This window comes from Cyrtonyx montezumae, unplaced genomic scaffold (genome assembly GCF_038088225.1).
Source record: "Cyrtonyx montezumae isolate F1298 unplaced genomic scaffold, pur_monq_1.0 scaffold_3, whole genome shotgun sequence".
Classification (NCBI taxonomy): Eukaryota; Metazoa; Chordata; class Aves; order Galliformes; family Odontophoridae; genus Cyrtonyx; species Cyrtonyx montezumae.
In genome coordinates this window covers 111410896-111435700 of record NW_027072034.1, presented here as the reverse complement: position 1 = coordinate 111435700, position 24805 = coordinate 111410896, and the positions used below count along the sequence as shown (strand labels likewise).

General features: G+C 46.1%; 2 protein-coding genes across 2 annotated transcripts; one reads left to right on the top strand and one right to left on the bottom strand.

The window, feature by feature from the left end:
• The first annotated feature begins 1152 nt into the window (after nt 1-1152).
• ATF4 (activating transcription factor 4) lies at nt 1153-3964 on the top strand. Its single transcript, XM_065742901.1, has 3 exons — nt 1153-1582; nt 2176-2487; nt 3024-3964. The coding sequence occupies exons 2-3, from the start codon at nt 2274-2276 to the stop codon at nt 3872-3874; spliced, it is 1065 nt and encodes a 354-aa protein (XP_065598973.1). The 5' UTR covers nt 1153-1582; nt 2176-2273; the 3' UTR covers nt 3875-3964.
• A 6507-nt stretch (nt 3965-10471) lies between these two features.
• RPS19BP1 (ribosomal protein S19 binding protein 1) lies at nt 10472-12436 on the bottom strand. Its single transcript, XM_065742985.1, has 4 exons — nt 12381-12436; nt 12157-12297; nt 11882-11979; nt 10472-10903 (listed from the first exon to the last, which is right to left on the bottom strand). Exons 1-4 carry the CDS (start codon nt 12427-12429, stop codon nt 10769-10771), a joined length of 423 nt encoding a protein of 140 aa, XP_065599057.1. The 5' UTR covers nt 12430-12436; the 3' UTR covers nt 10472-10768.
• Nucleotides 12437-24805: the final 12369 nt, after the last annotated feature.

The following is a 24805-nucleotide window of genomic DNA, read 5'->3' as shown; positions in this document are numbered from 1 at the left end:
TTTGCAGTGGAGCCAAGAGGAGTTTGACCAACAATGTTATGTTTTGAGCAAGCAAGGATCCATTGGAGGGGGGTTGGAGCTTGGGGATCTTTAAGGTCCCTTCCAACCTAAGCCATTCTACAGTTAACCTTCAGAGCTGTTGGTGTGCTGTGGAGTTGGTAATGTCGGAAAGTAACCAAAGGCTGGGGAGCAAGGGAGTACGTGGATAGCAACCTTCCCAGCTCACTCAGAGCTGCATATGTCATCAGGGAATCCTAAGGGGAAAGAAACAACAGTTCCCCATGGGTTTCATACAGGGTTAGCTGAGCCGGCTGAGGGCCAGAGGAGCTGCTAGAAATGTACAGGCTGTGCTAGAGGTGATGGAGCAGGGCTGCCTTCTCACTGGGCTGATCTAGTTCAGATAAAACATCACGAAAAGCTGCTTGAAAAGCTTCCCACGGTGAGGCTGCTTGCTGAGTTTGCAAGGCTGCGTAGATGACCCACTAATGCTCTCCTCCACCTGATTAATAGCTGCCTTTGCGTCTCCTCACGAGCCACTCCAGGGCAATGTTATGCCATAACTAATAAGGCTGGCGGCACGTCAGGGGCACAGAAGCACAGCCCATGCCCCAAACAGCCCTATCTCCGAGGGGCGGGCAGCGGACAGGGTGGTTCCCGCTTATCTGGGGCAGCAGTGACTCTCCTCAGGGGAGCTCTGCCCTCAACTCCGTCTGAAGGAGCTGTTGAGAATAAAGAGGGAGCAGCGCTTAAAGAGGGACAAGGCTTCGTGTCGAGGGTGTGAGGAGCTGTCAGGGACAAAGGAAGAGCGGTGCTTGGAGGGAGACAGGCCATGAAAGCATGGGGGCCACAGACGCAGCCCTTCTCTTCCGACGGCCATTTTACCACTCCTCATCCTCCGCGCCTCCCACCTCGCCTCGTCTAGTCTCACCATCTGGCCTCTTTAGGGTCTCAGCCAATGGCGGCTCAGCGCGCACATGTATATCACGCCGCCAGCCAATCAGCGCTCCGAGCGCTACGGCTTTGTTGGCGGGCAGGAGCAGCAGCCCCCCCCAAACAGCCCGCCGCTCCCGAGAGGGCGGGGGGAGCGTCTTCAGCTGCTCTGTCACGTGACCGCGCTTCTCGGCTGGGAGGTGGCTGTGCGGAGGAACACCATATAGTCCCACCATCGAACAGCCCGCGATGGAGGAGTAGTTATTGCTGATGGCTTTTATGGCTAATCCGCAGCAGGATGGAACGCGAGAAGCCCAAAAAGTGAGGTTACAAGCCGGCGGGCGCTGACGAGAAGCGAGTGACGAAAGGGCGGAAGGACACATCAAGCCGGATCTCGTTGTGCTTTGCGCGCTCCCATATAAAAGCGGAGCGCGCGCCGCGCCGCCTCATTGTGTGCCCTTGGCTGAGCTGACGAGCGGTTGTAGTGGTTGTGCGCAGCACCTTCCCCGCGAGGCGCTGACCGGAGCACAACCCCCACCCAGCCGCCATGGCTCTCTAAGGGCGGCAGGGCCAGCGGCGGCATCGGCCAGTGCAGCGGGCGCAGCAGCAGCGGCGGCGGCCTCGGCACATCCCCGGCATCTGCAACCATGGCGTGAGTAGCGCGTGTGGGGAGTGCGCGCCGCGTCCCCGTTCTTAAAGCGGGGTTATGGGGCGCGAAGGGGAGCTCCATAGGAGAAGTTGCTGAGGCATCCCTTAATGCCACAGCGCTGTTAGCTGGGGGAAGCTATCCTGCTAGCAGGGCTCACCCGAATCCCCCTGCTCCGTGAGCCAGCTTAGCGCAGAAATGCGCCGTGCCATGTTTTCGTCCCCCTTTCCCCCGCGCTTTGATGGCGGTCCCGGCGGCACGAGGTGGAAACGTGGCACGGCACAAAATGGCGGCGGGGCCGGGTGGGGAGCGGGAGGCGGCGGATCGCGAAATGGCCGCGGCGGGGGCGGGAGTCAGGGCGTGGTGGGCGGGGCTGTGGCGGGGGTGGGGGGGAGCCCGACGCCAGCGATGCTGCCACGCTGGTGGGGGTGCGAACGGGAGAGCCTTCTAAAAGTAAAAAACAGAGAGGTGAAAGTGCGCTGTCCTGGAGATGTTGTAGCCGTGTGGGTCCAGTCTGCCACTGTGATCCCTGAGGCTGAGCTTTATTCTGAATGCTTTTAGTGGAACGAGTGCTGATGAGCGTGGAAAATGTCTTGCAGGTTTTTCAAGGCACCGCACAGCAGCACTGCTGTAGTCGACAAAAAGAGCCTCTCCTCATCTGCATCCTTCGACGTCAAAGCACTAAAACCCGACCAAGATGAGCCTCTTGAACAACGAGATGCTGTTGGGGGAGTCCTCCCCCTTCAGCCAGCCGTGTTCGGTGGCTGAGGAAAGTCTGGGACTCCTCGATGACTACCTGGAGGTGGCCGAGCCCCTCGGTTCGCATGGGTTCTCCAGCGACAAGGCTAAGGCAGTCTCCTCCAATTGGCTCGCTGTGGACAGTTTAGGCAACACCATAGATAGCAGCCAGGGTAAGGCTCTAATTCATGTGCAGAAAGCATATCAGTGGTGATGGTGCATAATAAATACCATAGCTCTCCCATTCAGAAGTAAACTGCACATCTTTAAACCAAAAGGTAATGTCACGTGTGTACTCTAGCCTGGGAAGCAGCCATACAACGTTGATTACACAATAGCAAATGGCTAGTTACTGGACTGGCCTGTGGGGAAAATGACACTCTCTTGCCCTTTTAATAACATGCCGACTGTTAAGGGTAGCCTTCCTTGGAGGAGGTCAGAAGAAATGTGTGGTTATGTATTTCAAATAGCCCTGAATTCTTATGGAGCTGAGAGTAAGAGGGATGGAATGTCATAAAAGCTGACAGCTACATCATATCATGCAGTCTTCCCCAGCTCAACCTGGGGGAAGGGTCTTCTAGTTGATGTTTCCTACCATTAAAAAGGACAGCTGTAGCAGTTGTTCAGTATTTTTTCTTAGATTACTTCTAGAAGCTTACTTTGTATTGGCTTACTGTAAAATACATAATTTTTTTCCCCCCTTGTTTAGAGGATGCCTTCTCTGGCATGGAGTGGATGGTGGAGAAGATGGATCTGAAGGAATTTGATTTTGATGCCCTGCTAGGTATGGAACATCTGGAAGCCACCGTCTCACCAGACGAGCTGATGGCCACGTTGGAAGACACGTGTGATCTCCTATTTAACCCTACCACCCAGGAATTTCACAACAAAGAACCTCCACTGATACCTGACCTAATTGCCAATCTCCCCGAATCTCCAATTGGACCAGATCCCATGGCCCCATTAGCTTCCCTCTGGTCTTTTCCCCTCTCCCCAGGGTCTCTGACTTCTGTTCCAGACCATTCGTTTAGTTTAGAACTAGGTAGTGAGGTGGATGTTCTGGAAGGTGAAAGAAAGCAGGAGGGCCCCACCTTTCTGGTAGTGATCACCAAGTCAGAGAAAGAAGAGGAGAACCATTCTGATGATAGTGGAATATGCATGAGCCCAGACTCCTACTTGGGAACGCCCCAGCATAGCCCTACCAATTCACTTGGATCCCCCAATGATAACCAGTTCCCTGCAGATGCCACCTGTGGCTCTGTGCGGTCCAAACCGTATGACCACCCTGCTGACAAAGTAGTGGCGGCTAAGGTGAAAGGAGAGAAGAAAATAGATAAGAAACTGAAGAAGATGGAGCAAAATAAGACAGCTGCCACACGATACCGGCAAAAGAAGAGGGCAGAACAGGAGGCGCTGTCAGGGGAGTGCAGGGATTTGGAGCAGAAGAATCAGGCCCTGAAGGAGAAAGCAGATTCCCTGAGTAAGGAAATCCAGTACTTGAAAGATCTGATTGAAGAGGTACGGAAGGCCAAAGTCAAAAGAGCTAGAGTCCCTGAGTAGGGTAGTCCATAGTGTTTATGTGCATGTATATATGCTTGCTGCTTACGCTGTGTATGGTGTCTAATAAATTATTTTATAGTAAACTTGCAATTGTGTGTTAATTGGGAATCTGTACAGTAACTGTTTTACACCACATGATTTAGGGGTTTACCCAGCTAGAGTGTGCTGCTTCATTTGTGGAGTGTGCAAATAGCATTAACTGTTAATACTGTGGTTTAAGTGATACAGTATGTTGTGTTTCACATTATATACTTCAAATATCTATTAGGATGGGATCAAATGGAGATAACCCAGATCTTCAGTAGCAGAGGCCTAAGTTAAAGATCATGAGCCTTTTGAGCAGTTAAGTGTGCTGATAAATAGGTTTTGGAAAAGCTGTGATCTCATTTGTGGGTTTCTGGGCTTGTCAGGCCTGGAAGTAGTTCATGATAAAGGTGAGTGGTACAGGGTATGAGAGGTGTGAAATGAGGTGATTGTGAAAGTGAGCTGTGGGAGTAAGCTAAAAGATGCCTCCATCAGGACACCAGTGTGCAGAGCATCACGTGATGGGAGTACGAGTAGAGTTTGGTAGGCTGCAGCCTGTTTAGGGTGGGGATTCTCAACTGGAGCCTGCAATGTGTGAGGTAATCTTCATAGTGTGGGGAGGGAAAATGCAACTGGGAAAATGTGCTGTGATATGTTACATAGAAGAACCATTTGAAGGGCAGGTGGGAGCCTGCATAGTAGTATGGTTTAGTAGTATGGTTTCAGCCTGTAGACATCAGATTTATTAGCGTGCCTTTATTTATGGCAATATTAAGGGTTTCTGTTTGTTTTGTGAGAATCTGAAATTCAGTAAGCTCCATGCTCAGCACAGCTGTGCCCTGCTAATAGCTTCAGGATTTGGAGTGTGCCCTAATCATATGTATGATGATCTTCGGCCTGCTGCTACCCAGATTTAGTGATTCCATCACATTCCTTAATCCCTGCTTGGCCTGCCAGGAACAGCTTTTGCATGTGGATGTATGTATCCTTCCCCAGGGTGTTAATTCCTTCTTGCTTGCACTGACTTGTCCAAGCGTGCTGCCCAGCTCAGGCACCCACATGGAGTGGGTGTGTTTGTGCTTGCAGCCTTTCAGAGGCAGCCAACGTGTCGACCTGATGCGATGTCTCTTGCAAGGATGCTGTTTCCATACTTAGTTAAGATTTTGAATTGGTTGGAGATTAGGGCTAGCTCTTCCTCTGTGTGTTCATTTTGCACGGCGTTAAGAGATGGGAGAAAGCATCTGAGAAGCGGGACAGCCTCCTGCCTGCTGACCTCACATTTGCACACTGCAGAAGCCTCTTCCTTTTCTCAGTCTCTCAGATTCAACTGAACCTCTGTGGTTTATGTGCTGGGTGACACCATTCCCAGAAATAGATTTTGGTGCATGAAATAGACGCTTTACTGGCCCCCAGAGGAAGCCAGTTTTCCTGCCTATTTGGAAACAGCAGAATATCCCCCATCTGCACCCTATAAAAACTCAGTGTTCATAGCTACCTTCCTCTTCATCCTGCATTTAGAGAGACCCAGGTGCTCATACTTTTCTTTAGAAATGAGAGGAAACCACTCCTGCTGAGGAATCCACCTCTTGCCCCCGTGAGGGACCAAGGGGCAAAAGTAATCTCCATCTGCAGCGCTGGAAAATGAAAGCAGAATGATGACAAACCCTTCCAAACGGTCCTGGCAGAAAGCCCAGAATAGCAGCAAGGACAGCGCGTCCTTCAGGAGAGGAGCACTCCTCAGCACTGTGCTGGTGGCAGGGAAATGCTGGCCATGTATCATGGTGGCAGAACCATCACAGTCACAAGGGATAAGGGCCAGGCTGTACTGTTTCATCCACTCAGCTATCCCAGCTTTGCACTTTCAGTGCGCAGCATCACAAGCCACTGAATGAGGCTAGCCCTACCCACAGGCTCCCATGTTTGTACTATACAGGCACATGTTCTCAAAGTAATGGTTAGCCACCTCTCCCTTTACCTTCAGTTGCCCCTTTTCTCACTTTCATTTCTTCACTCCTATAGTGGGAATGCTAAATCGTGGCTTGAAGCAGTGATTGAGCACCTGGTGGGAAGGCAGGGCCAAGCCAGGGGAGCTCAGGTGCAAGCAATGCACCTGAATGACCGGCAGGGGTGGAGCCAGGATCCACCCTTTTCCAGACCTCATTTGAGTGTTGGCAGTGGAGGTAAGGATGTCCAGTTGGAGATCCTTACCTACCTGAGGCCTTCCAAGGGTAAGCAGATTTTTCTTCCTTTATTTTTGTGTCTGTGGTTGCTGCATTTGGGCTTATTCTCACTTGCTGCAGCCTAGGACTTTGCTATCATTGCTGCGCTTTCAATTGCGTTATGGCTTTATAACACCCTTCAGAAAAATGATAGGGAAAAAGATCCAAATGTAGCAACCATATCAACTTTATTTATACCAGGTAGAGGATCTCCAAAGCTGCCTGCTGTCAGCCTGACTTCTCTGCATCACCTTTGCAGTGTGTGGGCAACCAGAGGAGAACACGTACTCTTTCCATTTATGACAAGTTACTGGAGAAGATAAATGAGCTTTCTTGCACGTAAATGGTGCTGCTCAGCCCTGCCAACAGCTAATTCGTTCAGAACAAGGTGTATGTAACCCTGCAGGCAGAGCAACCTTCGTGATTTCCATTTCTCCTACCCCCAACAGCTGCTGGCTGGTGCTGTTAATCCTCTTCAATGTAACTATGGATAGTCATGCAAACCTTTAATCCATCTCAAACCTACTAACCTTTTAGCCTGCTTTGGCTGGGGTTGCAGGTTTCGAGCTGTAAGAAGTGAGCATTAGGCAGCTTGCCTTCTCTTACATTCTTGATTTGATTGTTCTTGTTTCAAAATGAGTTTCATGTGCTTCAACCTTAATTTTTGTGAGCTATTTGGGGCATTGCTGCTGTTTGCCCCTTTCTGCAGTGACCAGCTCCCTGCCCAAGGTGTTCAGAGCCCATCTGCGTTGTAGGTGTGGCTCATCAGCAAGACTGAAAGAGAAGTCAGCCCTGAAAAACTAGCCAGGGACTGACATTCCAAAAGGTTTCTAGGACCATGGTTACCCTTATTCCTGTTATGTTCATTTCAACATTTTAAGTCTTGTTTGCCAAGCTACCTTGGTTCATTTGCAGCCAAGCTTGTTTTGCTGTGTTATTTAAGAGAGGAAAAAAGCTGTTGAGTGTACTGGGCAATCATTTTATTAGTTTATATTCACAGCTCTTCTCCCTCCTGATACACCTCTATGCTGATATTGGCTGTCATTGCTTTCCATGCTGCGGAAGAAGAGATTTGCTGATACAGCAGAATTTGTGAGCCACACATACCTGCTCTAACGAGTTTTCCTGTTGGCTTTCCACTCACAGAACAGAGGAAGGCCATTAACTGGCTTCGTGAATCTTACTCACAGGAAGCCAGCCCAGCATTGAGCATCTGGGAACTATTCTTCCTTCTGTAAACCACTTCCCTGGAAAGGTTTGACCACATTATTAATGCTCCAGAGCTTATTTTTGCATTTATATTAAAGCTGCTCCTTCCCATCTTCATTCCCTGCTGCTTATGGGTGGAGATATGCTGGAAGATGGCACTCTTCCTCAGCTCAACCACCTCTATTTTTTTTTTTTTTTTTGCTGCAGGATGCTTAGCTGGTGTCGCAGAGCTGGGAGGAGAGCCAGCAGCCTGATGAGCTCAGCCTCCCTGGATTGCAGCTGCGCGGGAGAGAAATGCTGTCCAGCAGGTCTGAGGGCTGTGAGATGCAGCATCTTTGCTCCCAGTGTGGGAACTGGACAGATTGGAGGCTCAGTAGGAAAAGAAACTATGGGAGCTGCACCTCCTTGACCGTTCTCTTTTGGGAGGCAGCAAAGCCTGGCTGCGAGCAGCAGAGAGGTGGCACATGAAGCTCACATAGCCACCATCTGCGGTCCCAGCTGGGGTGAGAGCTCTAAGCATGACTAGTCCATAATATGTAGATGGTTGAGAGCGTCAGAACAGAGTTTTATTTCACCACCAGGCAACGAAGACATTCCTCTCAAAAGCCAGCTCATGCCCTTACCTATCCAGTGAGCTGGTGGCACTGCCATTCTCTCCTGGAGCTCCAGCTCTGTGAGAAAGGTAGAAGACTAGGACATGCCAGATCTTTGCTGTTTCCAAAGATGGTCCATCTAGAACCATTCATTCTCTTCCGCTTGCTTATCCTCCCTCCTGAAAGGTGAAGTTTAATTTAGTTGAGGATACTGTTGACTGTACAACCAAGTTTGTTTTCTGCTAGCAAAACCCAGTCTGACAGGTGACTTTACCTTCTCAAGTAAGTACTACACCTCTTGGCTCATAGTCACAATTATGGGGATTACTTGCATCAGCCCTGGTAGTCTTCCCAACCAGTAATTAGAGCTCTCATCTGACTTCAAAATTCCACATATCTGGGTGTTGTTATCCTTGGGGAAAACTACTTTGGAGCTCACTTTAAAGTTCCTTATTAACTTTGAAAGAGTACCTTCCTACTATGTTTGCAAGCAAACAAGCTGGGTTTTGTGCAAACAGAATGATCCACACTTCCCTGCTGCTCTGTTCTGCGGCAACAAAGGATGTTTCCGCTTTCCTCAAGGTGCAGAAATTTGGCCCAGCAGCTGAACAACCACAGGAACAGGAATGCATAGGAGGAGCTGGGAGAAGAGGTATGGGAGCTGAGAAGGACTTTCTTGAAGGTCAAAGGAATTGCTGAGTTCTGAAGGTGAAGGTATAACACAAAGTTGTACCCCCAAGATTTGCCCCTTTCAAGTCATACCATGGCAGAACAGGCCTTTCCATGCTTTTAATAGCCTCTACAAGAGCTCCACACAGAACTACATGTATTAGAGCAGCTAATGCACATAGCAGCCAGCATGGAGTGCACAGGTTTTATAAAGAGGCATGCTGAGTACGCATCGTGCTCAACTATGTTTTCACACGGTCATTCTCTTCCCCTTCTACACATCTCTCCATTTTAGGAGTAGGGAAGATCTGAAAAAGAGGGAAACTGGTCCTTGAACTGTTTTGTTTACCACTTTTGACTGTAAACAGTGGAACTGATCTTATTACAAGTCCCCTCCCACGTGCTCTTAACACAGTTTCCAGAACGCTGGAACTTTGTCCACTATTTCTCCTGTTTGGACATAGTACATCTGGGTGACCTTCCCTTCCACACAGACACAACACAGGTGGCACAGACTTTAGTATCCCCCAGCAAATCCTTAATTCCTTCTACTGCTAACATCTGAACTAACTCCTGAGTCTAACCAAGAGGTGGCATTGGTATTTCTTATTTTTTTTCCTTGTCTATAGGAAGAAACTTATCTTAAGGAAAGGGTGGGAAAGGGCAGTGACAAGAGGTCCCAAAAAGCATATTTACAGTGGTTTAACAAGGAAGATTGTCTGGAACAACACTCCCACCTGCTGGGCCATCTATTTGTTGCAGCAGGGAATTTAGCTGTATGGAAAATAAAAAAAGAAAAAAACATCCTTTCAGTTTAGCACCACAGCCTGACTCAGATGATTTGATCTTCATGCTGAGAGCTAACCTCTGGGTCACAAGCATTCAGGGGCTGCCAATGTCCAGCAGCAGTGCTCTCCTAGGGTAGTTGTAACCTCAGAAGAAAGGCTTGCGTTGAAGCATGGGAAACAGCTTTCTCCATGGAAGACCTCTTTCTTGGTGCGGGGTGACTGAGCAGACACTACAGGAGTCACCTCAGTTCCAACCCGTGCTCTGGAAGCCTGAGCATGTAGGAGAGAAGACTAATACATGTGTCAACAGAAATCAGAGAAGGGACGTTCACACAACTTAGTCATCCTAGCAACAGGGATGCTTGGATCAGAACAACTATGTGGTTTGTCTTCTTTAATCACAGCTACTTGTAACAATTGCTGTCACAAAAAAGACATGGATCTCCTTGAAAGAATCCTGTAGAGAGCCGCAAAGATGATAAAGGACATGGAACACCTCCCTTATGAGGAAAGGCTGAGAGACCTGGGTCTGTTCAGCCTTGAATAAGGAAGACTCAGAGGGGATCTGAACCACATCTGTAAGTATCTAAGGAGTGGGAGGCAAAGGGATGAGAATAGACTTCTCTGCAGTGTGAGTGATAGGACAAGGGGAAACAGTCACAAACTGATGCATAGTAAGTTCTACAAAAATGTCTGTGGGAACTTCTTCACAGTGCAGTGACAGAGCAATGACATGGGCTGCCCAGGGAGGCGGTGGAGTCTCCTTCTCTGGAGATGTTCAAGACCCACCTGGATGCCTACCTGTGCAACCTGGGCTAGGGAGCTGCTTTGGCAGGAGGGTAGGACTCGATAACCTCTAGAGGTCCCTTCCAACACCTACAATTCTGTGAAAGATGAGCAGCACCTGCAACAACAAGTGTTTAATCATACAACACATACAAAATTTTTAATTACAAGAAAAACTTGTCAGATGCTGTAATTATAACAGAAACTGCAGGGGTACTTGGCTTTCATAGTATTTTGAAGCATTCTTCACTTTTAAATGATTTACCTCTGCTGTCCATTCCATTGGAGACAGGTAGCAGAAGCCTTACTGAAGAACAAGATTTGTTTTTGAATTAGTCCACCTTTCTACATCAAGAGCACAAGACATGCTGGCTGGAGGGAGGTAATTATAAGGACAATGCATTGCAAGGACAAAAGAACCACCATGGCTCCAGCAGCAAGTTCTGGACAGGTACAGTTACTCTGAAAGTCTGATGCCAGTCTATTCGCTGACAAAGTGGTGCATCTCCTACATCCATTTTTAAATGTGCTGAGGATTGGCCAGTCCTGAGTTCTGAGTACTCAGCTGCAGATGGACTGGAGCTGCAAGAGTCCCTTTCCTTTTGTTTATGGGATTCCAAAGTATTCTCTCTCAAATTTGCGGAAGTCTTCCTCAGTAAAGACAGTGCCCTCAGGCTTCTTCTTCTTCTTCTTCTCTGGAGGCCGATCTCTTGACTTCCTGCCTCTATTCTGTGTAAGAACCTTCAGGAAAAACAAAGAGAAAAACTAACATCCACTGTCATCCAGACCAAATCACAAAACGGTAGTTTTCAGGTTCACCTGCTACACCCTTACTACTCTGATAGTATCCTGGAAAACCTCCAGAGAAGGCAATTATCTTACCCAAAGCAGGTCACGGGGACAGCATCAAGCACCCATGTAGTATTCATAACCAAATACGGAAACTACTTTCTAATCACTCTCATTGAGACTGCAATATTGATTTTTATCTCAAACTTTTCTGAAACTGTGGCCTTCTTTTGTCCTATGTCTCTATGAGACAACTAGAAAATCCAAGAAGTTGGCAGAATTCTCTTGGTATTTTTTAATATCATCCCTGCCATTTACAACCTAAAACCTGAGAAACAATGGCCTACACCACTTAGTTTCTTTAAATTATAATCATAAGCACAGCCCAAGAGTCTTGTGGTGTCAGCTACCTTCAAATCCAGACTCAGAACTATTATTTGGGAAAGAATATTGCCTAAATTTTCAGGTTATGAGAAATATAATTTAAGATGCTATGAAATTCCTACCGCGTGAGCCAGCAGCGTGCCTGGTTCCTTGCTAAACCTTCCCCTAGCTACAGAACAGGACAGTTCAAAGAACAGAAGTCTGAAACAGTGCTTCTTTGCTGTGAAATACCTTTGGTAACCAAGAGAAGTCAACAATTACCAGATTTTAACTAGTGTCTGAGAACACTGTAAGAAACAAGCTATCAGTTTAAAATTTAAAGGGGGGAGAGGGGGGCTGGACTCGATGATCTCTTGAGATCCCTTCCAACCCCTATGATTCTATGATTAAAGCTTAGTAAAGTGTTTTGCTTGACCATACAGAAATTCTTCAAGGCCACTACCAGGCAGAAACTTAACTCTTTTGCACAGGGACTAAGCTGGAAGATCTGGAGATACTTCCCATTCATCTACACTCCTCAGGGGAACAAAGAAGTGTCATTCTTACTTGTTGGGTGACGGCTTTGTCAGCAACACATCGTCCACTTGTCATGTACTGCAAATTTGCTTTGAGGTGATTTACAGCCTTCTTCTTGTGATACTCCTCTAGGCCAGAGCACAGTGAGACAAAACACATCAGCTGTTTGCCCAGGCAGAAGCCTAGGGCTGCTACAAGGATCCGGGAGAATGGGAAGGGATAGTCACGTGCGATTGTGACAGGGGCTGCAGGACACCACGAGCAGCAATAAAGCTGCTCTCCACCATAGCAAGGCCGAGACTCACCTATCGCCGACTTCACGACTCTGCCCTTGATCGTGGCCTTGTTCTTCCCAGGGCCTGGCATTACTTTCCTCCGCCGCGCAGCACTCGCCACCCCGGGACCATCACGCCTCCGCTGGAGACCCGGTGCGGCCTTCCCTCGGTCTGAAAGATGAGAGGAGGGAGGTTATCAGAGCCTCACGCCGCGATAATCCTCTCCTCCACCGCCTCAGGCCCCTGGGGCTCACTCGGTGCCTCCAACAGCTCCAACCCCCGCCGCAGCAGCGACGCCGACATGGCCACGGAACCCGCCTTTCGCCCACTTCCGTCTCTCCACCGCACTTCCGCCCTCCCCTGAGGCCACTTCCGCCCATCGAGCAGCTATATTTCCGTCTTCCCTACGTCTGGGTGCGCATGCGCGAAGAGAGCTGGGGAAGGGTGTAGGCGCGGAGGGTTTGCAGCGTGCCTCGGTGTGCCCTGAGCTGGCTTTGCTGGTGGTTCTTCCCTGTCCCCTGCCTGTGTAGCGTGTGGGCCAGCATCTGGCCTGCGGGCCCTCTGGAGTGCACCCTTGTGCAGCTTCAGCTCTTGGAGTGGGCTGTGTAGGGCCATTGGGAAGGTGATCACGGGGGACGCAATAATTACAGGCTGAGAGGAAAGGGAACTTTGTATCTGCAACCCCTCCCCCAAACTGATTAAACTCTTTGCCTGGCTCCTGAGGCCCGGAGTTCCACTCCTCTGTTAATTGTATCTGTTATTCTGTATTACTTTAGTGTATTTATTTAAAGCTTTCCTCCCCCGTTTTTACCTCTCCAGAGACTTGCTGCTAATGTCTGCTAAATTTAGCTATCGTCTCAATAAAGCTGATTCAATTACAGCCGACGCTGGCAGTAACAAGCTGGCACTGGAGGAGGAGAGAGGTTTATTGTGTGTGCTTTGTTTCGCATGGCAGTGATCTCTAGTGGTGGCTGATAGCAGTTGGTTAACAGGCATCCATTCTCTGCAGGTTGTTCTTTAGCCCCTGCAGATGTCACCTCAGCGCCAATCTTTTCACTGGTAGTTCTCTTTGTAATCTCTCATTGGATGGTTCCTGGCATCCTGTGCCAGTATTTATCATTGTGATTGTGCTAATGCATCTTTCTGGACAAGGCTGATCTGGTGCTCATTCCTGGGAAACATTCGCTGTTTACTTCCAATTCAGCGTGTCACTTCTCACTCATGTTTTTCCTCTTGAAGAAATCCAAACTACTTTTTTGGATTAAGTTGGGTGGGCAATTGCTGGGTGTGTAGCATGAGATATTTCTCCATTTTCTTGTCTTCTACTAAGCTAACAAAGACTGAAGCTGTTCAGCTTCTTGTTCTGTGCTGGATTTGTCCCTGCAGTTGTGCAAGTTAGCAAATTTGTGAGGATACTGTATTTCTGAAAAGCAGAAACTGAACAAGAAATGATTTAATAGCCTATTGCTGAAATAAAAATGAGCATTCCAGCCTCTGACATGTTTGTCCTTACTTGTATGTTCAGCATATATTTTGGTCAGATAAGGGATAGCTGCCAGTAATATTACTGTGAGGAAAGCAGTTCCAGTTATACCTTATCTGCCAAACATTCTCTTTTAGCCCCTAAGATAGAATTACAGGTTCTTTGTAAGCTGTTCATAGCCATACATCACACACTATAGCTTTTTCTACTAGTTAAACACGGCATTTACATCAATTAACTTTATAAGGCTCACACGATACATCATCATATGTGTTTACTGTCAAAGCACTGTAACCTTGTAAATGTCTTATGAGGCTTCCTAATGCAAAAACATTATTACCTACACTGCTAAACATGTTTAGATTTAATGAATCAGTGTTACAAGCTGCACTGATTTATTGTCTCATTACTGGAAAATATATGCCCTTTTCTACCTCGAAAGTAAGCTACTGCAAATACTATTGTAGATCTATTCCTGTTGCACCAATTAATAACGCTGTCAATTATGTAGGTCTGTGAGAAAATCTGAGTCCCTTCTTATTAAATATCTTCAGTAGCAAGAAACTTCAATACAGGCAACACCTCCTATGTCCAGCAAGGTTGAGTGCAAACCTGCTATGATTTTAGTCTGCAATTACCTGCAGAATGAAATTTAATGAGTGCACGGAGTCATTTTGCTAAAGAGGGAAGGCAAGATATTTTCTTCAAGTGTATTCACAGTCTCCTGCATTGGAGTCTGGTCAGGCTCTTGGAGCTAGTTAGCGCACTAAGAAGTTAAATAGGCACATACTTGTTGGTGAAATGCATTCCCCAGGTTTAGATCTGCTGTTGCCCTAGAACTGCACAAAGATCACCATCTGACATGAGCTCTGGATTTTTTAACGCTTTGTGAAACCACATAGCTATTATTAATACATTATGTTTCTTCTGCTTCTTTTAACAGGATCTGGCAGCCTTTCTCAGGGGATGATCATTAGCGTTTCTCCTAACTGTATCCTGGCTTCAGCTGTGCTTGGCCTTGGCAGACACGATGATAACAGTGTTTGTCATCTTTCTGGGTGACTTTGGTACAGTGAATACCTGCCATACTCCTGCAGATATAGATGCACGTTTTCCCATGTATCTCTGTAAAGTCAAAGAGTTTTCATGGAGAATTATATTTAATTTTTTTTTCCTGAAATACTAAACAGGATCAGTTTATTATCTTGTATTAGAAATGTACAATAATTTCTTAATATGAACTGCATTTCACTTGGGTATTGTATGCTCCCTTAAACCTGTACTGATGTAGATTTTAGGCATTTGGATCACATGATCTCATCTCCCACATGTCATAAACCATGAAATTTCCTCTGTTGACTTTAGATTAAGTCTGCTAACCTGTATTTGAGAAATCTGCTTTGTGCTTAGCACAGCATATAATATGCTGTATTTTTCTTTGTAGGAACTTCTGTGGGTTTATCACTTTCACAGTGAAGTTATGTTCCTTTTTTCATCACGGTGTATACACTTAACTCTCACTTTCTTTTACCTGAATTGCTGTTGAGAGCAGATGAGCAGCCTGACTGAAGTGTACTTTTAAAAATTTCATGTCAGGAGACTTTGTGCCTATGTCAGTTAAAAAAAAAGTCAGTATTTTATTGTACTCTTTAAAGGCTCTGCTCAAATTAAAATTTCATCCAAGAAAACTTCATCACTTTGTAATCCCTCAAAAATCAGTGCAGTTAGCTCTTTGGAACACTTTGGGGACAGAGTGAATGTCAAATGGTATTCATTTAAATGTATAACATCCAAATAAATTGCTGTCTTAGTGCCTGAATAATCTAACTTGTGATGGCAAAAACCCAGGCACTGCCTTTCAGATGGAGAATGTCCTTGCTTCTGAGAGTTAAGCTATCTTGGAAAGCTTTCTGCTCCTAATGTTCATATTTTATAGCTTTCTCTAAATTTCATGCCTCAGTGATTACCTGCGAGCTAGCTGGCTTTTCAATTACAAATAACTCAGCATACAGATCAGCTGAAGTTTTAAGTAACTTCCTTATGTGACTATTACAATTTTACTTTCTGCTTTATTTCTTATGACATTGAAAGTGGAACACTTCCCTGTTTGAATATGCCAATAAAGTTTCTAGCTCGTCTTGGACTGACTGTTCTTTTCTCTGTTATCCTGGGCTTTGGAAGATGTTCAACATTATCATACATTTGGGCTGTGCCACCTTATTATTCTGGTTAATATCATAATATTATGATATCCATATCTCTATGGCAGTTCGGAATAGCAGTTTGTGTGCTCTTTTTAATGTTCTAGCTTCTGGATTTGGGAGGTTACACAGGAGTCCTGGCTTGAAGGAATATGCTGAAGAATATTAGGAAATGGAAGCTGAGAGCTGCAATAGAAGTAGGATACAACAATCACATGCATTTATTTAGTTTAGGACTGTTTTGAACATTCTTATAATTTTGGGAAATGGGATCTTGATGTTTAAACACTTGGTATTGTTTGTACTGATACACAGACCTGTATTTTTTTTTCTTTCAATATGAAACAGACTGATTTTCAAGTTGATTTATAACAGCTTTTCACCTTTGCACATTTCTTCACATGTGGGTCATGCAGTGTGCTTTGCTTTAGATAGCTGTCCAGCTTCACCACATTTAGTATTCTGTACTTTCTCTGAACAGCAATCCATGATGATACCTTAATCAAATTTGCTGTCATTACTACTTATCTGTGTTTGCTGACCTCAATGGTTTGTGTTGTGGTCATTGTTCCTACAAAGAACCATGGATCACTGCTTGCCCTGTACTTCAAGTACACAGGAACCTTTGTCCTTTAACTGTGTGACATGCCTTTGAAAAGTGATTTGGCTTTCTGGCCTGCTGAGTTTGAACAAGTCCTGGACAATGCCTTGATTCATATCCCTGCATGAGTAAGCTTGTAGTTACTGCAGATAGAGATAGAGCCTTTTATTCTGATTTTTTATTATTTTGTTTTAACGCAGTGCATATACCTGCCTCTTCAATGCACTTTTCCAGGTCACTGAAAAACCATCTCTGCATTGCACAGCTTCTGCAAATAATATTGGCTCAGGCTGGGACTAAATCAGCTTCCCACTGGACTAGATGCCATAGTAAGAAATGAACTCTGTCTCCAAACAAGGCAGAGTTATTATACTCCTATATAAATGAGATAAGAAGGCATAAAGATTAAGCGACTCACAAAATATCTGAGGCAGGATGTGTTCAGGCTAGCTCTGAATGACATGACAGTGTGGGGCCTTAACTCCAAACATACCTTTTTTTCTCCATGTTCTGCCTTTTGTCTCCAAATGGGAAAACAATACTTTTGCTGATGTTCTAAAAGCCGACTCTATAGGCAGAAGTAATGTTTTATAAATATTAAATTTGGAAAAAAAAAACAAAACAGGGCCTAGGTTACCAGAAGAAAGCATTTTATTAGTGAATCTTGCGTGCCAACAAAGAGTTGGTGTCACAAGATTTTTTGTCATCAGAAATAATGGGATTTTGCATCCTGAATCACAGAAGTTACCAAACTTCCAGTACTCTCATACTCTGTATCTTCACCAAAAGATAAAGTCTCTTGCGAGTGACATCTGCTTCTGTTGCATACCTCCTGGAATGGAGGAGGCAAACAGGTCTGCAGCTGGAGGGGAACAATTTCCCCCTCCCCTGCCTGCTACTTATCCTTCAGTATCAAGAAAGGGAGGAAGTAGTAAAAGAATCCTGAACTTCTGTGTCACCTTCGGCTTTCAACTCAACTCTTTATTTCTCCCTTCAGTTGTTTGATTTGCCCTTCCTATCTTTCTCTTCTGTTTTATTCAGAACTACAGATTTTCTGTGTCAAAATCTGTGAAATTCATCCCTCTTCCAAAATACTTCCCTGTGGAGTATAGAGCAAAAGGATAGAAACTGAAACAGGGATTTTGAAACAAGATATGGAACGTAGCACAGATTGTTTAACTAGAGAGAATTGTAAAAAGGCTGTAGCTGTTAATTTAGTAAATATTGTAGCCTTTGGTAACACAAAGTCTAGTTTCTTCTGGGAAGGATGCATTTTATCCATGATTACAGTGGAAATAATGATTTCTTACGTAAAGAGTGTTAGACTCGAGCATTCTTAAGCACCCTCATGCTGTGCAGATACAAAATTGGGGTCTGTCAGTCATTGTTGAATGTGGCAGCTTTCAGAGCACTGACAAAGAGGTGGAAGGCTCTGTTTTGTTCCCAGCCTCTCTGCTCCAGGGCCATAAAATGTTTACAAGCCCTGGAGCTGGCTCTGGATGCAGTGAAGTTTAGCTAGTTATGCTTGTCACCTACCATTAAGGGTTTGGAGACAGACAGGAGATGGGCTGGGGCTGTCACAGGCTTTTGCTGCCTTAGGCAGGCCTTGTTAGCTTGATGCTTGATGCAGAACAGGGCTGTTAGAGGATTGCTGGTTGCCGCAGCTCCTGTCTGCTCCATCCTCAGCTAGAACCCGTCTGATCTCCCCCTACCGATTCACTAGCTGAAGGTTCGCTGTGCCCCCTCCTGTTCCCAAATGTCCCTTCAGGCTTGGGAGGGACTACTTGGGAACAGAAGGAAAAAATAAAAGCTCCCTGGTTGTCACTGATGTGGGGATGGACAGCAAGTCCTCAGCGTGGATTCAGTTGTAAGCAGGAGGGCAGCTGGCTGCTTGTTGTCACGATGGATACTTTGTGGTTTCTTAGCTTAGGATTTTTGTTTGTTTGTTTGTTTGTTTTTCCTGTCAGAATTGTTCAAAATCACACAGAACTGCATGCGTTTATCAGCACAGTGCCAGACCCATTTCTCCCTTCACCCTGCTTTTATAATTTTTCCTCCTCATTTTTTTCTTTCCTTCCTTTGCTCCCTCTCTAATAGCATATTCAGTCCTTCCTTGTGCTTTTTCCTGTCTCTTTGACTTATTTTTCTCTCTCTCACCCTCCCCAGCCAGGATCAGCAGTTTCTTAGGCCGTGTGAGAGTGACAGTCCAACCTGATCTTTTATCATTTGTTTGTGACTCCCTGCTGTGGAGTCCCTCTAAATAACCGGCTGTCTCTCTCCTCTCATTCCTTTCTCTCATTCCTTTCTTTCCCTCTCCATCCATCTCTCTTCCACTGAGTGTTACTGAACTATGTGGTGGAGAATGGCATTCCCAGGGAGCTCCTGGCACTGAAACGATGCTTACTCATTTGGGGTGCAGGGACATCCCTGGAGATGCTGGTCTCAAGGCACCCTTCATCTCACCACACTGAATCCTTTTGGTCAGGCCACCTGCTACTCCAGGGCCACGTCTATTCTGCCGTGCCTTATATTTGAGGGCGAGGGGGGGGACAAAGCAGCGGGAGAGGTGGGCAGGCTGGACAGGCTGCCGTTTCCGAGGCTGGTCTGTGGTGCCGCGAGGTCTCTCCTCACTAGATGTCACTGTGAGGCTGGGTTTTGCCTGCCTCAGGCGAGGTAGGTGCTGAGATGGGTGCTGAGCTCTTGGAAGCCCATGCTAGGAACAGGATGAGGGCACAGAAGTTTCCAGGGCAAACGCTGCGTTATGTTAATTTTCCCCAACTTTGGCAAGATGCAAGAGGGCTTTTTGGGGCACAGCTCCATGATACCTCCTTTGAACACCTCAGCCTCTACCTGTGTGTGAATCAGTATGAATCAGCTGCTGTGACTTTCTCATCTCCTGCTGGTTGTGATACAGATTTGGCAGCAAGTTCCTTGCTCACGCTCAGCCCTGGATCACTGTTTACTGTCCCCATCTGCTACCAGCCATCCCTATGTGCTTTGTGAGTCCCCTTTCCCTGCTCTGGCAGTGGCACAGCTCACTGCAGCAAATGGCTGTGCTTGGATAAGGCTGCAAGGAGAGGATCACAGCATGTGCTTTTATATCTTCTTTTCTTTTTTCCTCCTTTCACTTTTTTTTTCCTCCTTTCACTTTTTCTTTCTTTCTTTCTTTCTTTCTTTCTTTCTTTCTTTCTTTCTTTCTTTCTTTCTTTCTTTCTTTCTTTCTTTCTTTCTTTCTTTCTTTCTTTCTTTCTTTCTTTCTTTCTTTCTTTCTTTCTTTCTTTCTTTCTTTCTTTCTTTTTCTTTCTCTCTTTCTCTCTTTCTCTCTTTCTCTCTTTCTCTCTTTCTCTCTCTCTTTCTTTCATTACTTCATTCTTGTTTGCTTTATGTTGCCTATTTCCTTCTCAACTGCTCTCTCTTTGAACTCTTGCTTCTCCATCAAGGATCAGTGATTTCTGGTTGGAAGACAGCTCAGCCTGAACTTATCTCTCTTGTTCTTGACTGCCAGCACTTGAGTTCCTCTACATTAAAAGGCCAGCTCTTTTTTGTTGTCTTTCTCTCTACTTTTCCCTTACTCCTTTCCTTCTCTATCTGAGCTCAGCAAAATGTTAGAGTGGGAAATATCTACCCTGCCCTTTCCTGCCTAGGATGGTTTTAACCTCCCTGTCCCTGTTTCTCCTCTGTTGTTTCCTTATTCTGGTCTTTAGGAAAATTATGAGAGTTTTTTTGTTTTATTTTTAAGTGAATCACCTAAAAGCCAGGAACAAGGGAAGGAGTGTTAAATGGAAAACAATCAGTGTGAGCAGAGTGGTTTGGTTTGATCTTGCACAGGAATACAGCACCCTGTAGGTATACCTACATCCTCCTAGAGACTCTGTGACTTACACAGCTGTAAGATCAGGTCCCACGTATCTATTTGCATGTCCCTATGAATTTCTACCCGTGTGTATACACACAAACGGAAATCATCCTCTGGGTATACAGTGCATGAGTTTCTAACCTTGCATCAGCACTGATGGTGTATAGACAATTCACTGGAAGGAGCTGGTCTTGATGATCCTTGTGAGTCCCTCTCAACTCAGAAAATTCTATGATTCTATGGTTCTATGCATAGGATTTGGGTAGCTATAGACAAATGTGTGCATTTGTGTGTAACCGTGGTGTATACATTTACACAGACACGTGCATCAGTGCTGTAGGGAATGTGGAAGAGATTGTTTACAAACCATCAGCATATATGATCTGTTTGGTATGAGCTGTGGGGACTTACTTTTAATATCCCAGCACTTCTCTCAGCTCCATGGGTGCCACAGACTTGTTGGGGCTGTGCTCTTCGAATGAATCCAGCTCCCCAGAGTTTACATATCCTAGATCCCTCCCAGGCTCCTTCAATGGTTTTGCACCGTACAGGGGCAGTTCAGCAGACACTTGTGTAGTGTTTCAACCAACACTAGTTAGCACTTTCCTGTTGGTGTTTTGGGCTTTGCATCCACATCCCAGGTAAGCAGACGAGGCTGGGAAGGATCCATTCCTTTTTCTTCTTGGCAGAGCTACCTGCTGTCTCTGAGGGCTGCTGCTGCTGTCAGCCTCTGCCAGATGTGACTGCCCCCTCCCAAGCAGACATCATGTCACTTCCCAATTGAAAAGCCAAATGAAATTTCCAGGTGGTTTGCAGTTTTTATGATGCACTTGTTTGCTCTTCTCCCTTTCTCTCCATTTTCTTTTTTTTTTTTTTTGTTCTTAATTTTTTTTATTCTTTCTCTCTTCTGTCTCTAATTTACTCCTGCCAGCTGCCTGCTTTGAATTTAGTTTGTATCAAGGGCAGGAAAAATTCATTTTCTGCTTTCCTGTTTGGTGTAGAATGGATTCTCCTCCCTCCATTCTCCTTCCCTGCCTGTTGCTGGAATAAAGGGAGATGCTTGGAGAGATTTTCTTCTTTTAAAAAATCTCCCTGTGCCCTCTCATAACTCCTTGGCCTCTCTGCTGGGACAGGTGCTGGCACAGTACTCCCTTCCTGATCCAAGAGCTGGAGAAAAAACTCTTGGGCATATTGCAGACAACCAAGTGAGAGCACATTTACACACAAATATGTATCTATGTTTATTAGCAGACTCAAAGTGGGATAGGGTTTGCATCTGCTCTGGGAAATCATCCCTGCTGCTGGGTACCTGGGAATTGTGACTCAGAGCATTTCTGGATTTGGAGACAGCCAAAACTGGGAGCTGCAAAGGAAAGCATGGCACAGCACAACAGAAGCCAGAAGGTGGTGTGGTCCATTTGTGGTGGGCATCTGGAAAATCTGTTGTTTCACTCTGGAACTGTGGCTTTGTGCTGCTGTTAGAAAAGTTCCCTGTTATGCAAAAGGACCTGAAAGCAACTTCCCAGCTCCTACAGTGCAGTAATGTATGGGCCTTACATATGCCTGTGTACCTGTAATACTTTCTGGTATAGTATATTTGTGAGATGTGGTGTTTGTGTTACCTTTTAGAGAGGAAGAATCTTTTATCTCAGCATTCTAATTATGCCCCATTAAAATGCAAATTTGAGTTTATGCATTGAAATTGTCAGTGCCATTGCCATGGCAACTGGAGCTTGAGGGTGGGAACTGGGATAGGTAGGACCATGAATCTCTCTTCAAATCCCTCTCCAGTGCCTCCAGGCGATGGAAATCACAGCCCTGTTCCCCAGGAACCATGGCACCTTCCCACTAGTGACTGTGGGGCATCACTGAGGTTTTCCTTTATGTTGTTATAATGGGGCAAGCTATTACATGGATAGGCCAGCTCCTAGGGAAGTGGAAGACCTAGTGTACAGGTCTTTTTGAAGGAGGTGAAACTTTTTCCTTTTGCCTGTATCATTCTTCTTCTGAGGTGGCTGGCTGGGAAGGAGGAAGAAGAGGTCCTTAATGACTCCCACACACCTCCCCATGGAAGGCCTTAGATACTCTCCCACTTACTGGAAGATTTAACAACTATCTATACTCTTAGAGCCACTGACCTCCAGGCAAATGCCTGGTTTAGCTGTCTGTGTCAGTGAAGTCCTACAGCAGTGAGTTCCCCTGGTCAACCATCCTTGGCACAGAGTTAGTAGTCTTCCCCACAACAGGTCCTTGGGGCCTTGCTCCTTTCCTGCTTGATTTACATATAAAGATGATGTGACTTAGTGCCTTCCTCCTTGGTTCCTTCCTCCTCCCTTCACTAAGTTCAGCTGGGACTCCTGGATCTGATCTCCCTCTTGTTCCAGAGTCAAGGGAAGAGGTTTTAGGATGCTGAGTGGAAGCAGATGCTGAGGGAGACTGGAATATGATTGAAAAAATTTTGTTGGGGAAAAATGTATGTCTCTGTTTTGGCTGTTGTCTGAAAATGTAACAGTTTTGATGATACATAAAGCTTGATGAGTTAATTCCCAAACCATGCTGACAGCTGGGCAGGGAAAATGGGACTACAGTCTGTTTTCTGTCTTCCCAGCCCTATTAAGAGGTTCACAAAATCCTTTGAGTCCTCATCCTGCTGTTGCCAGAGGATTGCTAGAGGAGACATCAGGAAGAGCTATGGGTAGTGAAGCACAGGCGTAGATTGCCCTGACATGAGCTGAGGTCTGAGCCACTGGTGAAGATTGCTGACATCAGCAAGAGGTGGCTTCTGTCTCATTAATCTGGGGGAGACAGAGAGATTAGCTGACTGAGTGTGGTCCTTCAGCACTATCACATGCTTCTGTGGTGCTGTATGAGCATCATCAACCTCACCTGACAGACTGGCATTGCAGCATCTTGTCCTAGAGCCTGCCTTGCCCAGGTGAGGTTATCTGGTGGTAACCATGGCAGAGGGCCCGAGCCCTCTAGCAGTGATGTCACAGGTTTGTTTGTTTCTTTTTTCTTTCTTTTTTTTTTTTTTTTTTATTGGCAGTGAAATTTCTTTTGCCATTTTCATCAGGTCTAAAAAAAAAAATACCTTTCACTGAATATTCAACATCTTCCCAGAGCTGGGGCAGTGGTCAGTGGGGGCTGTGGATACCAATTGGAGTGGGTACCTTGGCTTGCTCCCACATATGGCTGAGGTCTGGGGGCTTGGGAGTCCCCCATCCAAAACCTCCTATAAGGATCTCCCTCAGCTCCCCCTAGTCTCCTCATGGTGCTTTTGCTTCAAGCTCTTTCCTGCTGGCACCTGAGTGAACGCTGGCTCATTTTCACACAGCCTCCCATGTTGCTGGGTCACTGAGTAAATTAAATTTCAATTACTTTATTTTTTTTTTAACCAGTGAAAGCAGCAGTGTTCAGCTGGCAGCAATCACTTGTTGCAGTGAGGATGGGAAGGTTTTCTGTTGTTGCTCACTTTTAGCTTTTTTCCTCCACTCTACTCCTCACTGCCCATCCGTGGGAAAGGCTACCTGTGACTCGAGCCTTCACACCTATGTCAGCTGTGTTGGTGCCAACACCTGGGGCCCCTATCCTGCTGGTGACATCTCATAGTGCAGGCTGACAGGTAGTCAGGACTCACTGTCTGTCCAAGAAACTGGGAAAATAATCTTGTGCTTGAATCCCAGGTGCAGAGGGGGCTAGGCTGTCACAGTGCTGCTCCTCCACTCCCTGTGAGGAGCTGCAGCTGCCATCAGGCTGCTTCACAGCCCCTCTGCTCTGTGCTGAGCTAACCCACTCAGCATGTGAAAGCCTGAGCAGACTTGAGTTTCATTCAAGCTACCAGAGGAGGGAATTGAGAAGACAGACAAAGGCTATTGGAGAACTGGGCTAAAGTGGATTGTATGAGTTCATTTTGATCAGAAAGGAATTAAATGCCTTACTAAGATAGGTGCCCTGGCCATGGCTGTGCCACCAAGGCAGGATGCCTGCTTGCAGTCCATCTCTACGTTTATTCCACTTGCAGACCATTTCCCCCTTGTCTTGGCTTGTTTATCTTTTGGAGATTTGCCCAGGATTGGGTTAAGCTTCCTCATTAATAACCAGATGGATAAAGATTGCTGGAAAAGGTAAATGAAATGCTGCTCTGACACATCTGATGCAGTGGGGGAGAAAGATCCTCTGTACTGGAAAGCTGTTCTCTCCCAGGGGTTTTCAGATATCACATCCTCAGTGGGAACAAACAGGACATGCCCAGATCCATAATGGCATCTGTCGAAGTGTTATGGAGGGAAGTATGGGACAGACTGGGGCCAACTCAGCTTTCTTCTTTCTTTTTATGTTTCCCCCATGTCACACTTGTGGCTATGTTCCCACCAGTGTCAAGGATGGGATGGCACACAGGGCATAGCTGAGAGTTGAATAACAGAAGGAAAAAAAAGAGTAGGGAAGTATTTTGGATGCCTCTGGCTGTTGTCAAGGAGGATTTGCAGTAAGTGAGGCAAGTAGAAGTTGTCCAGGCTGCTCCCAGTCAGGACATCCCA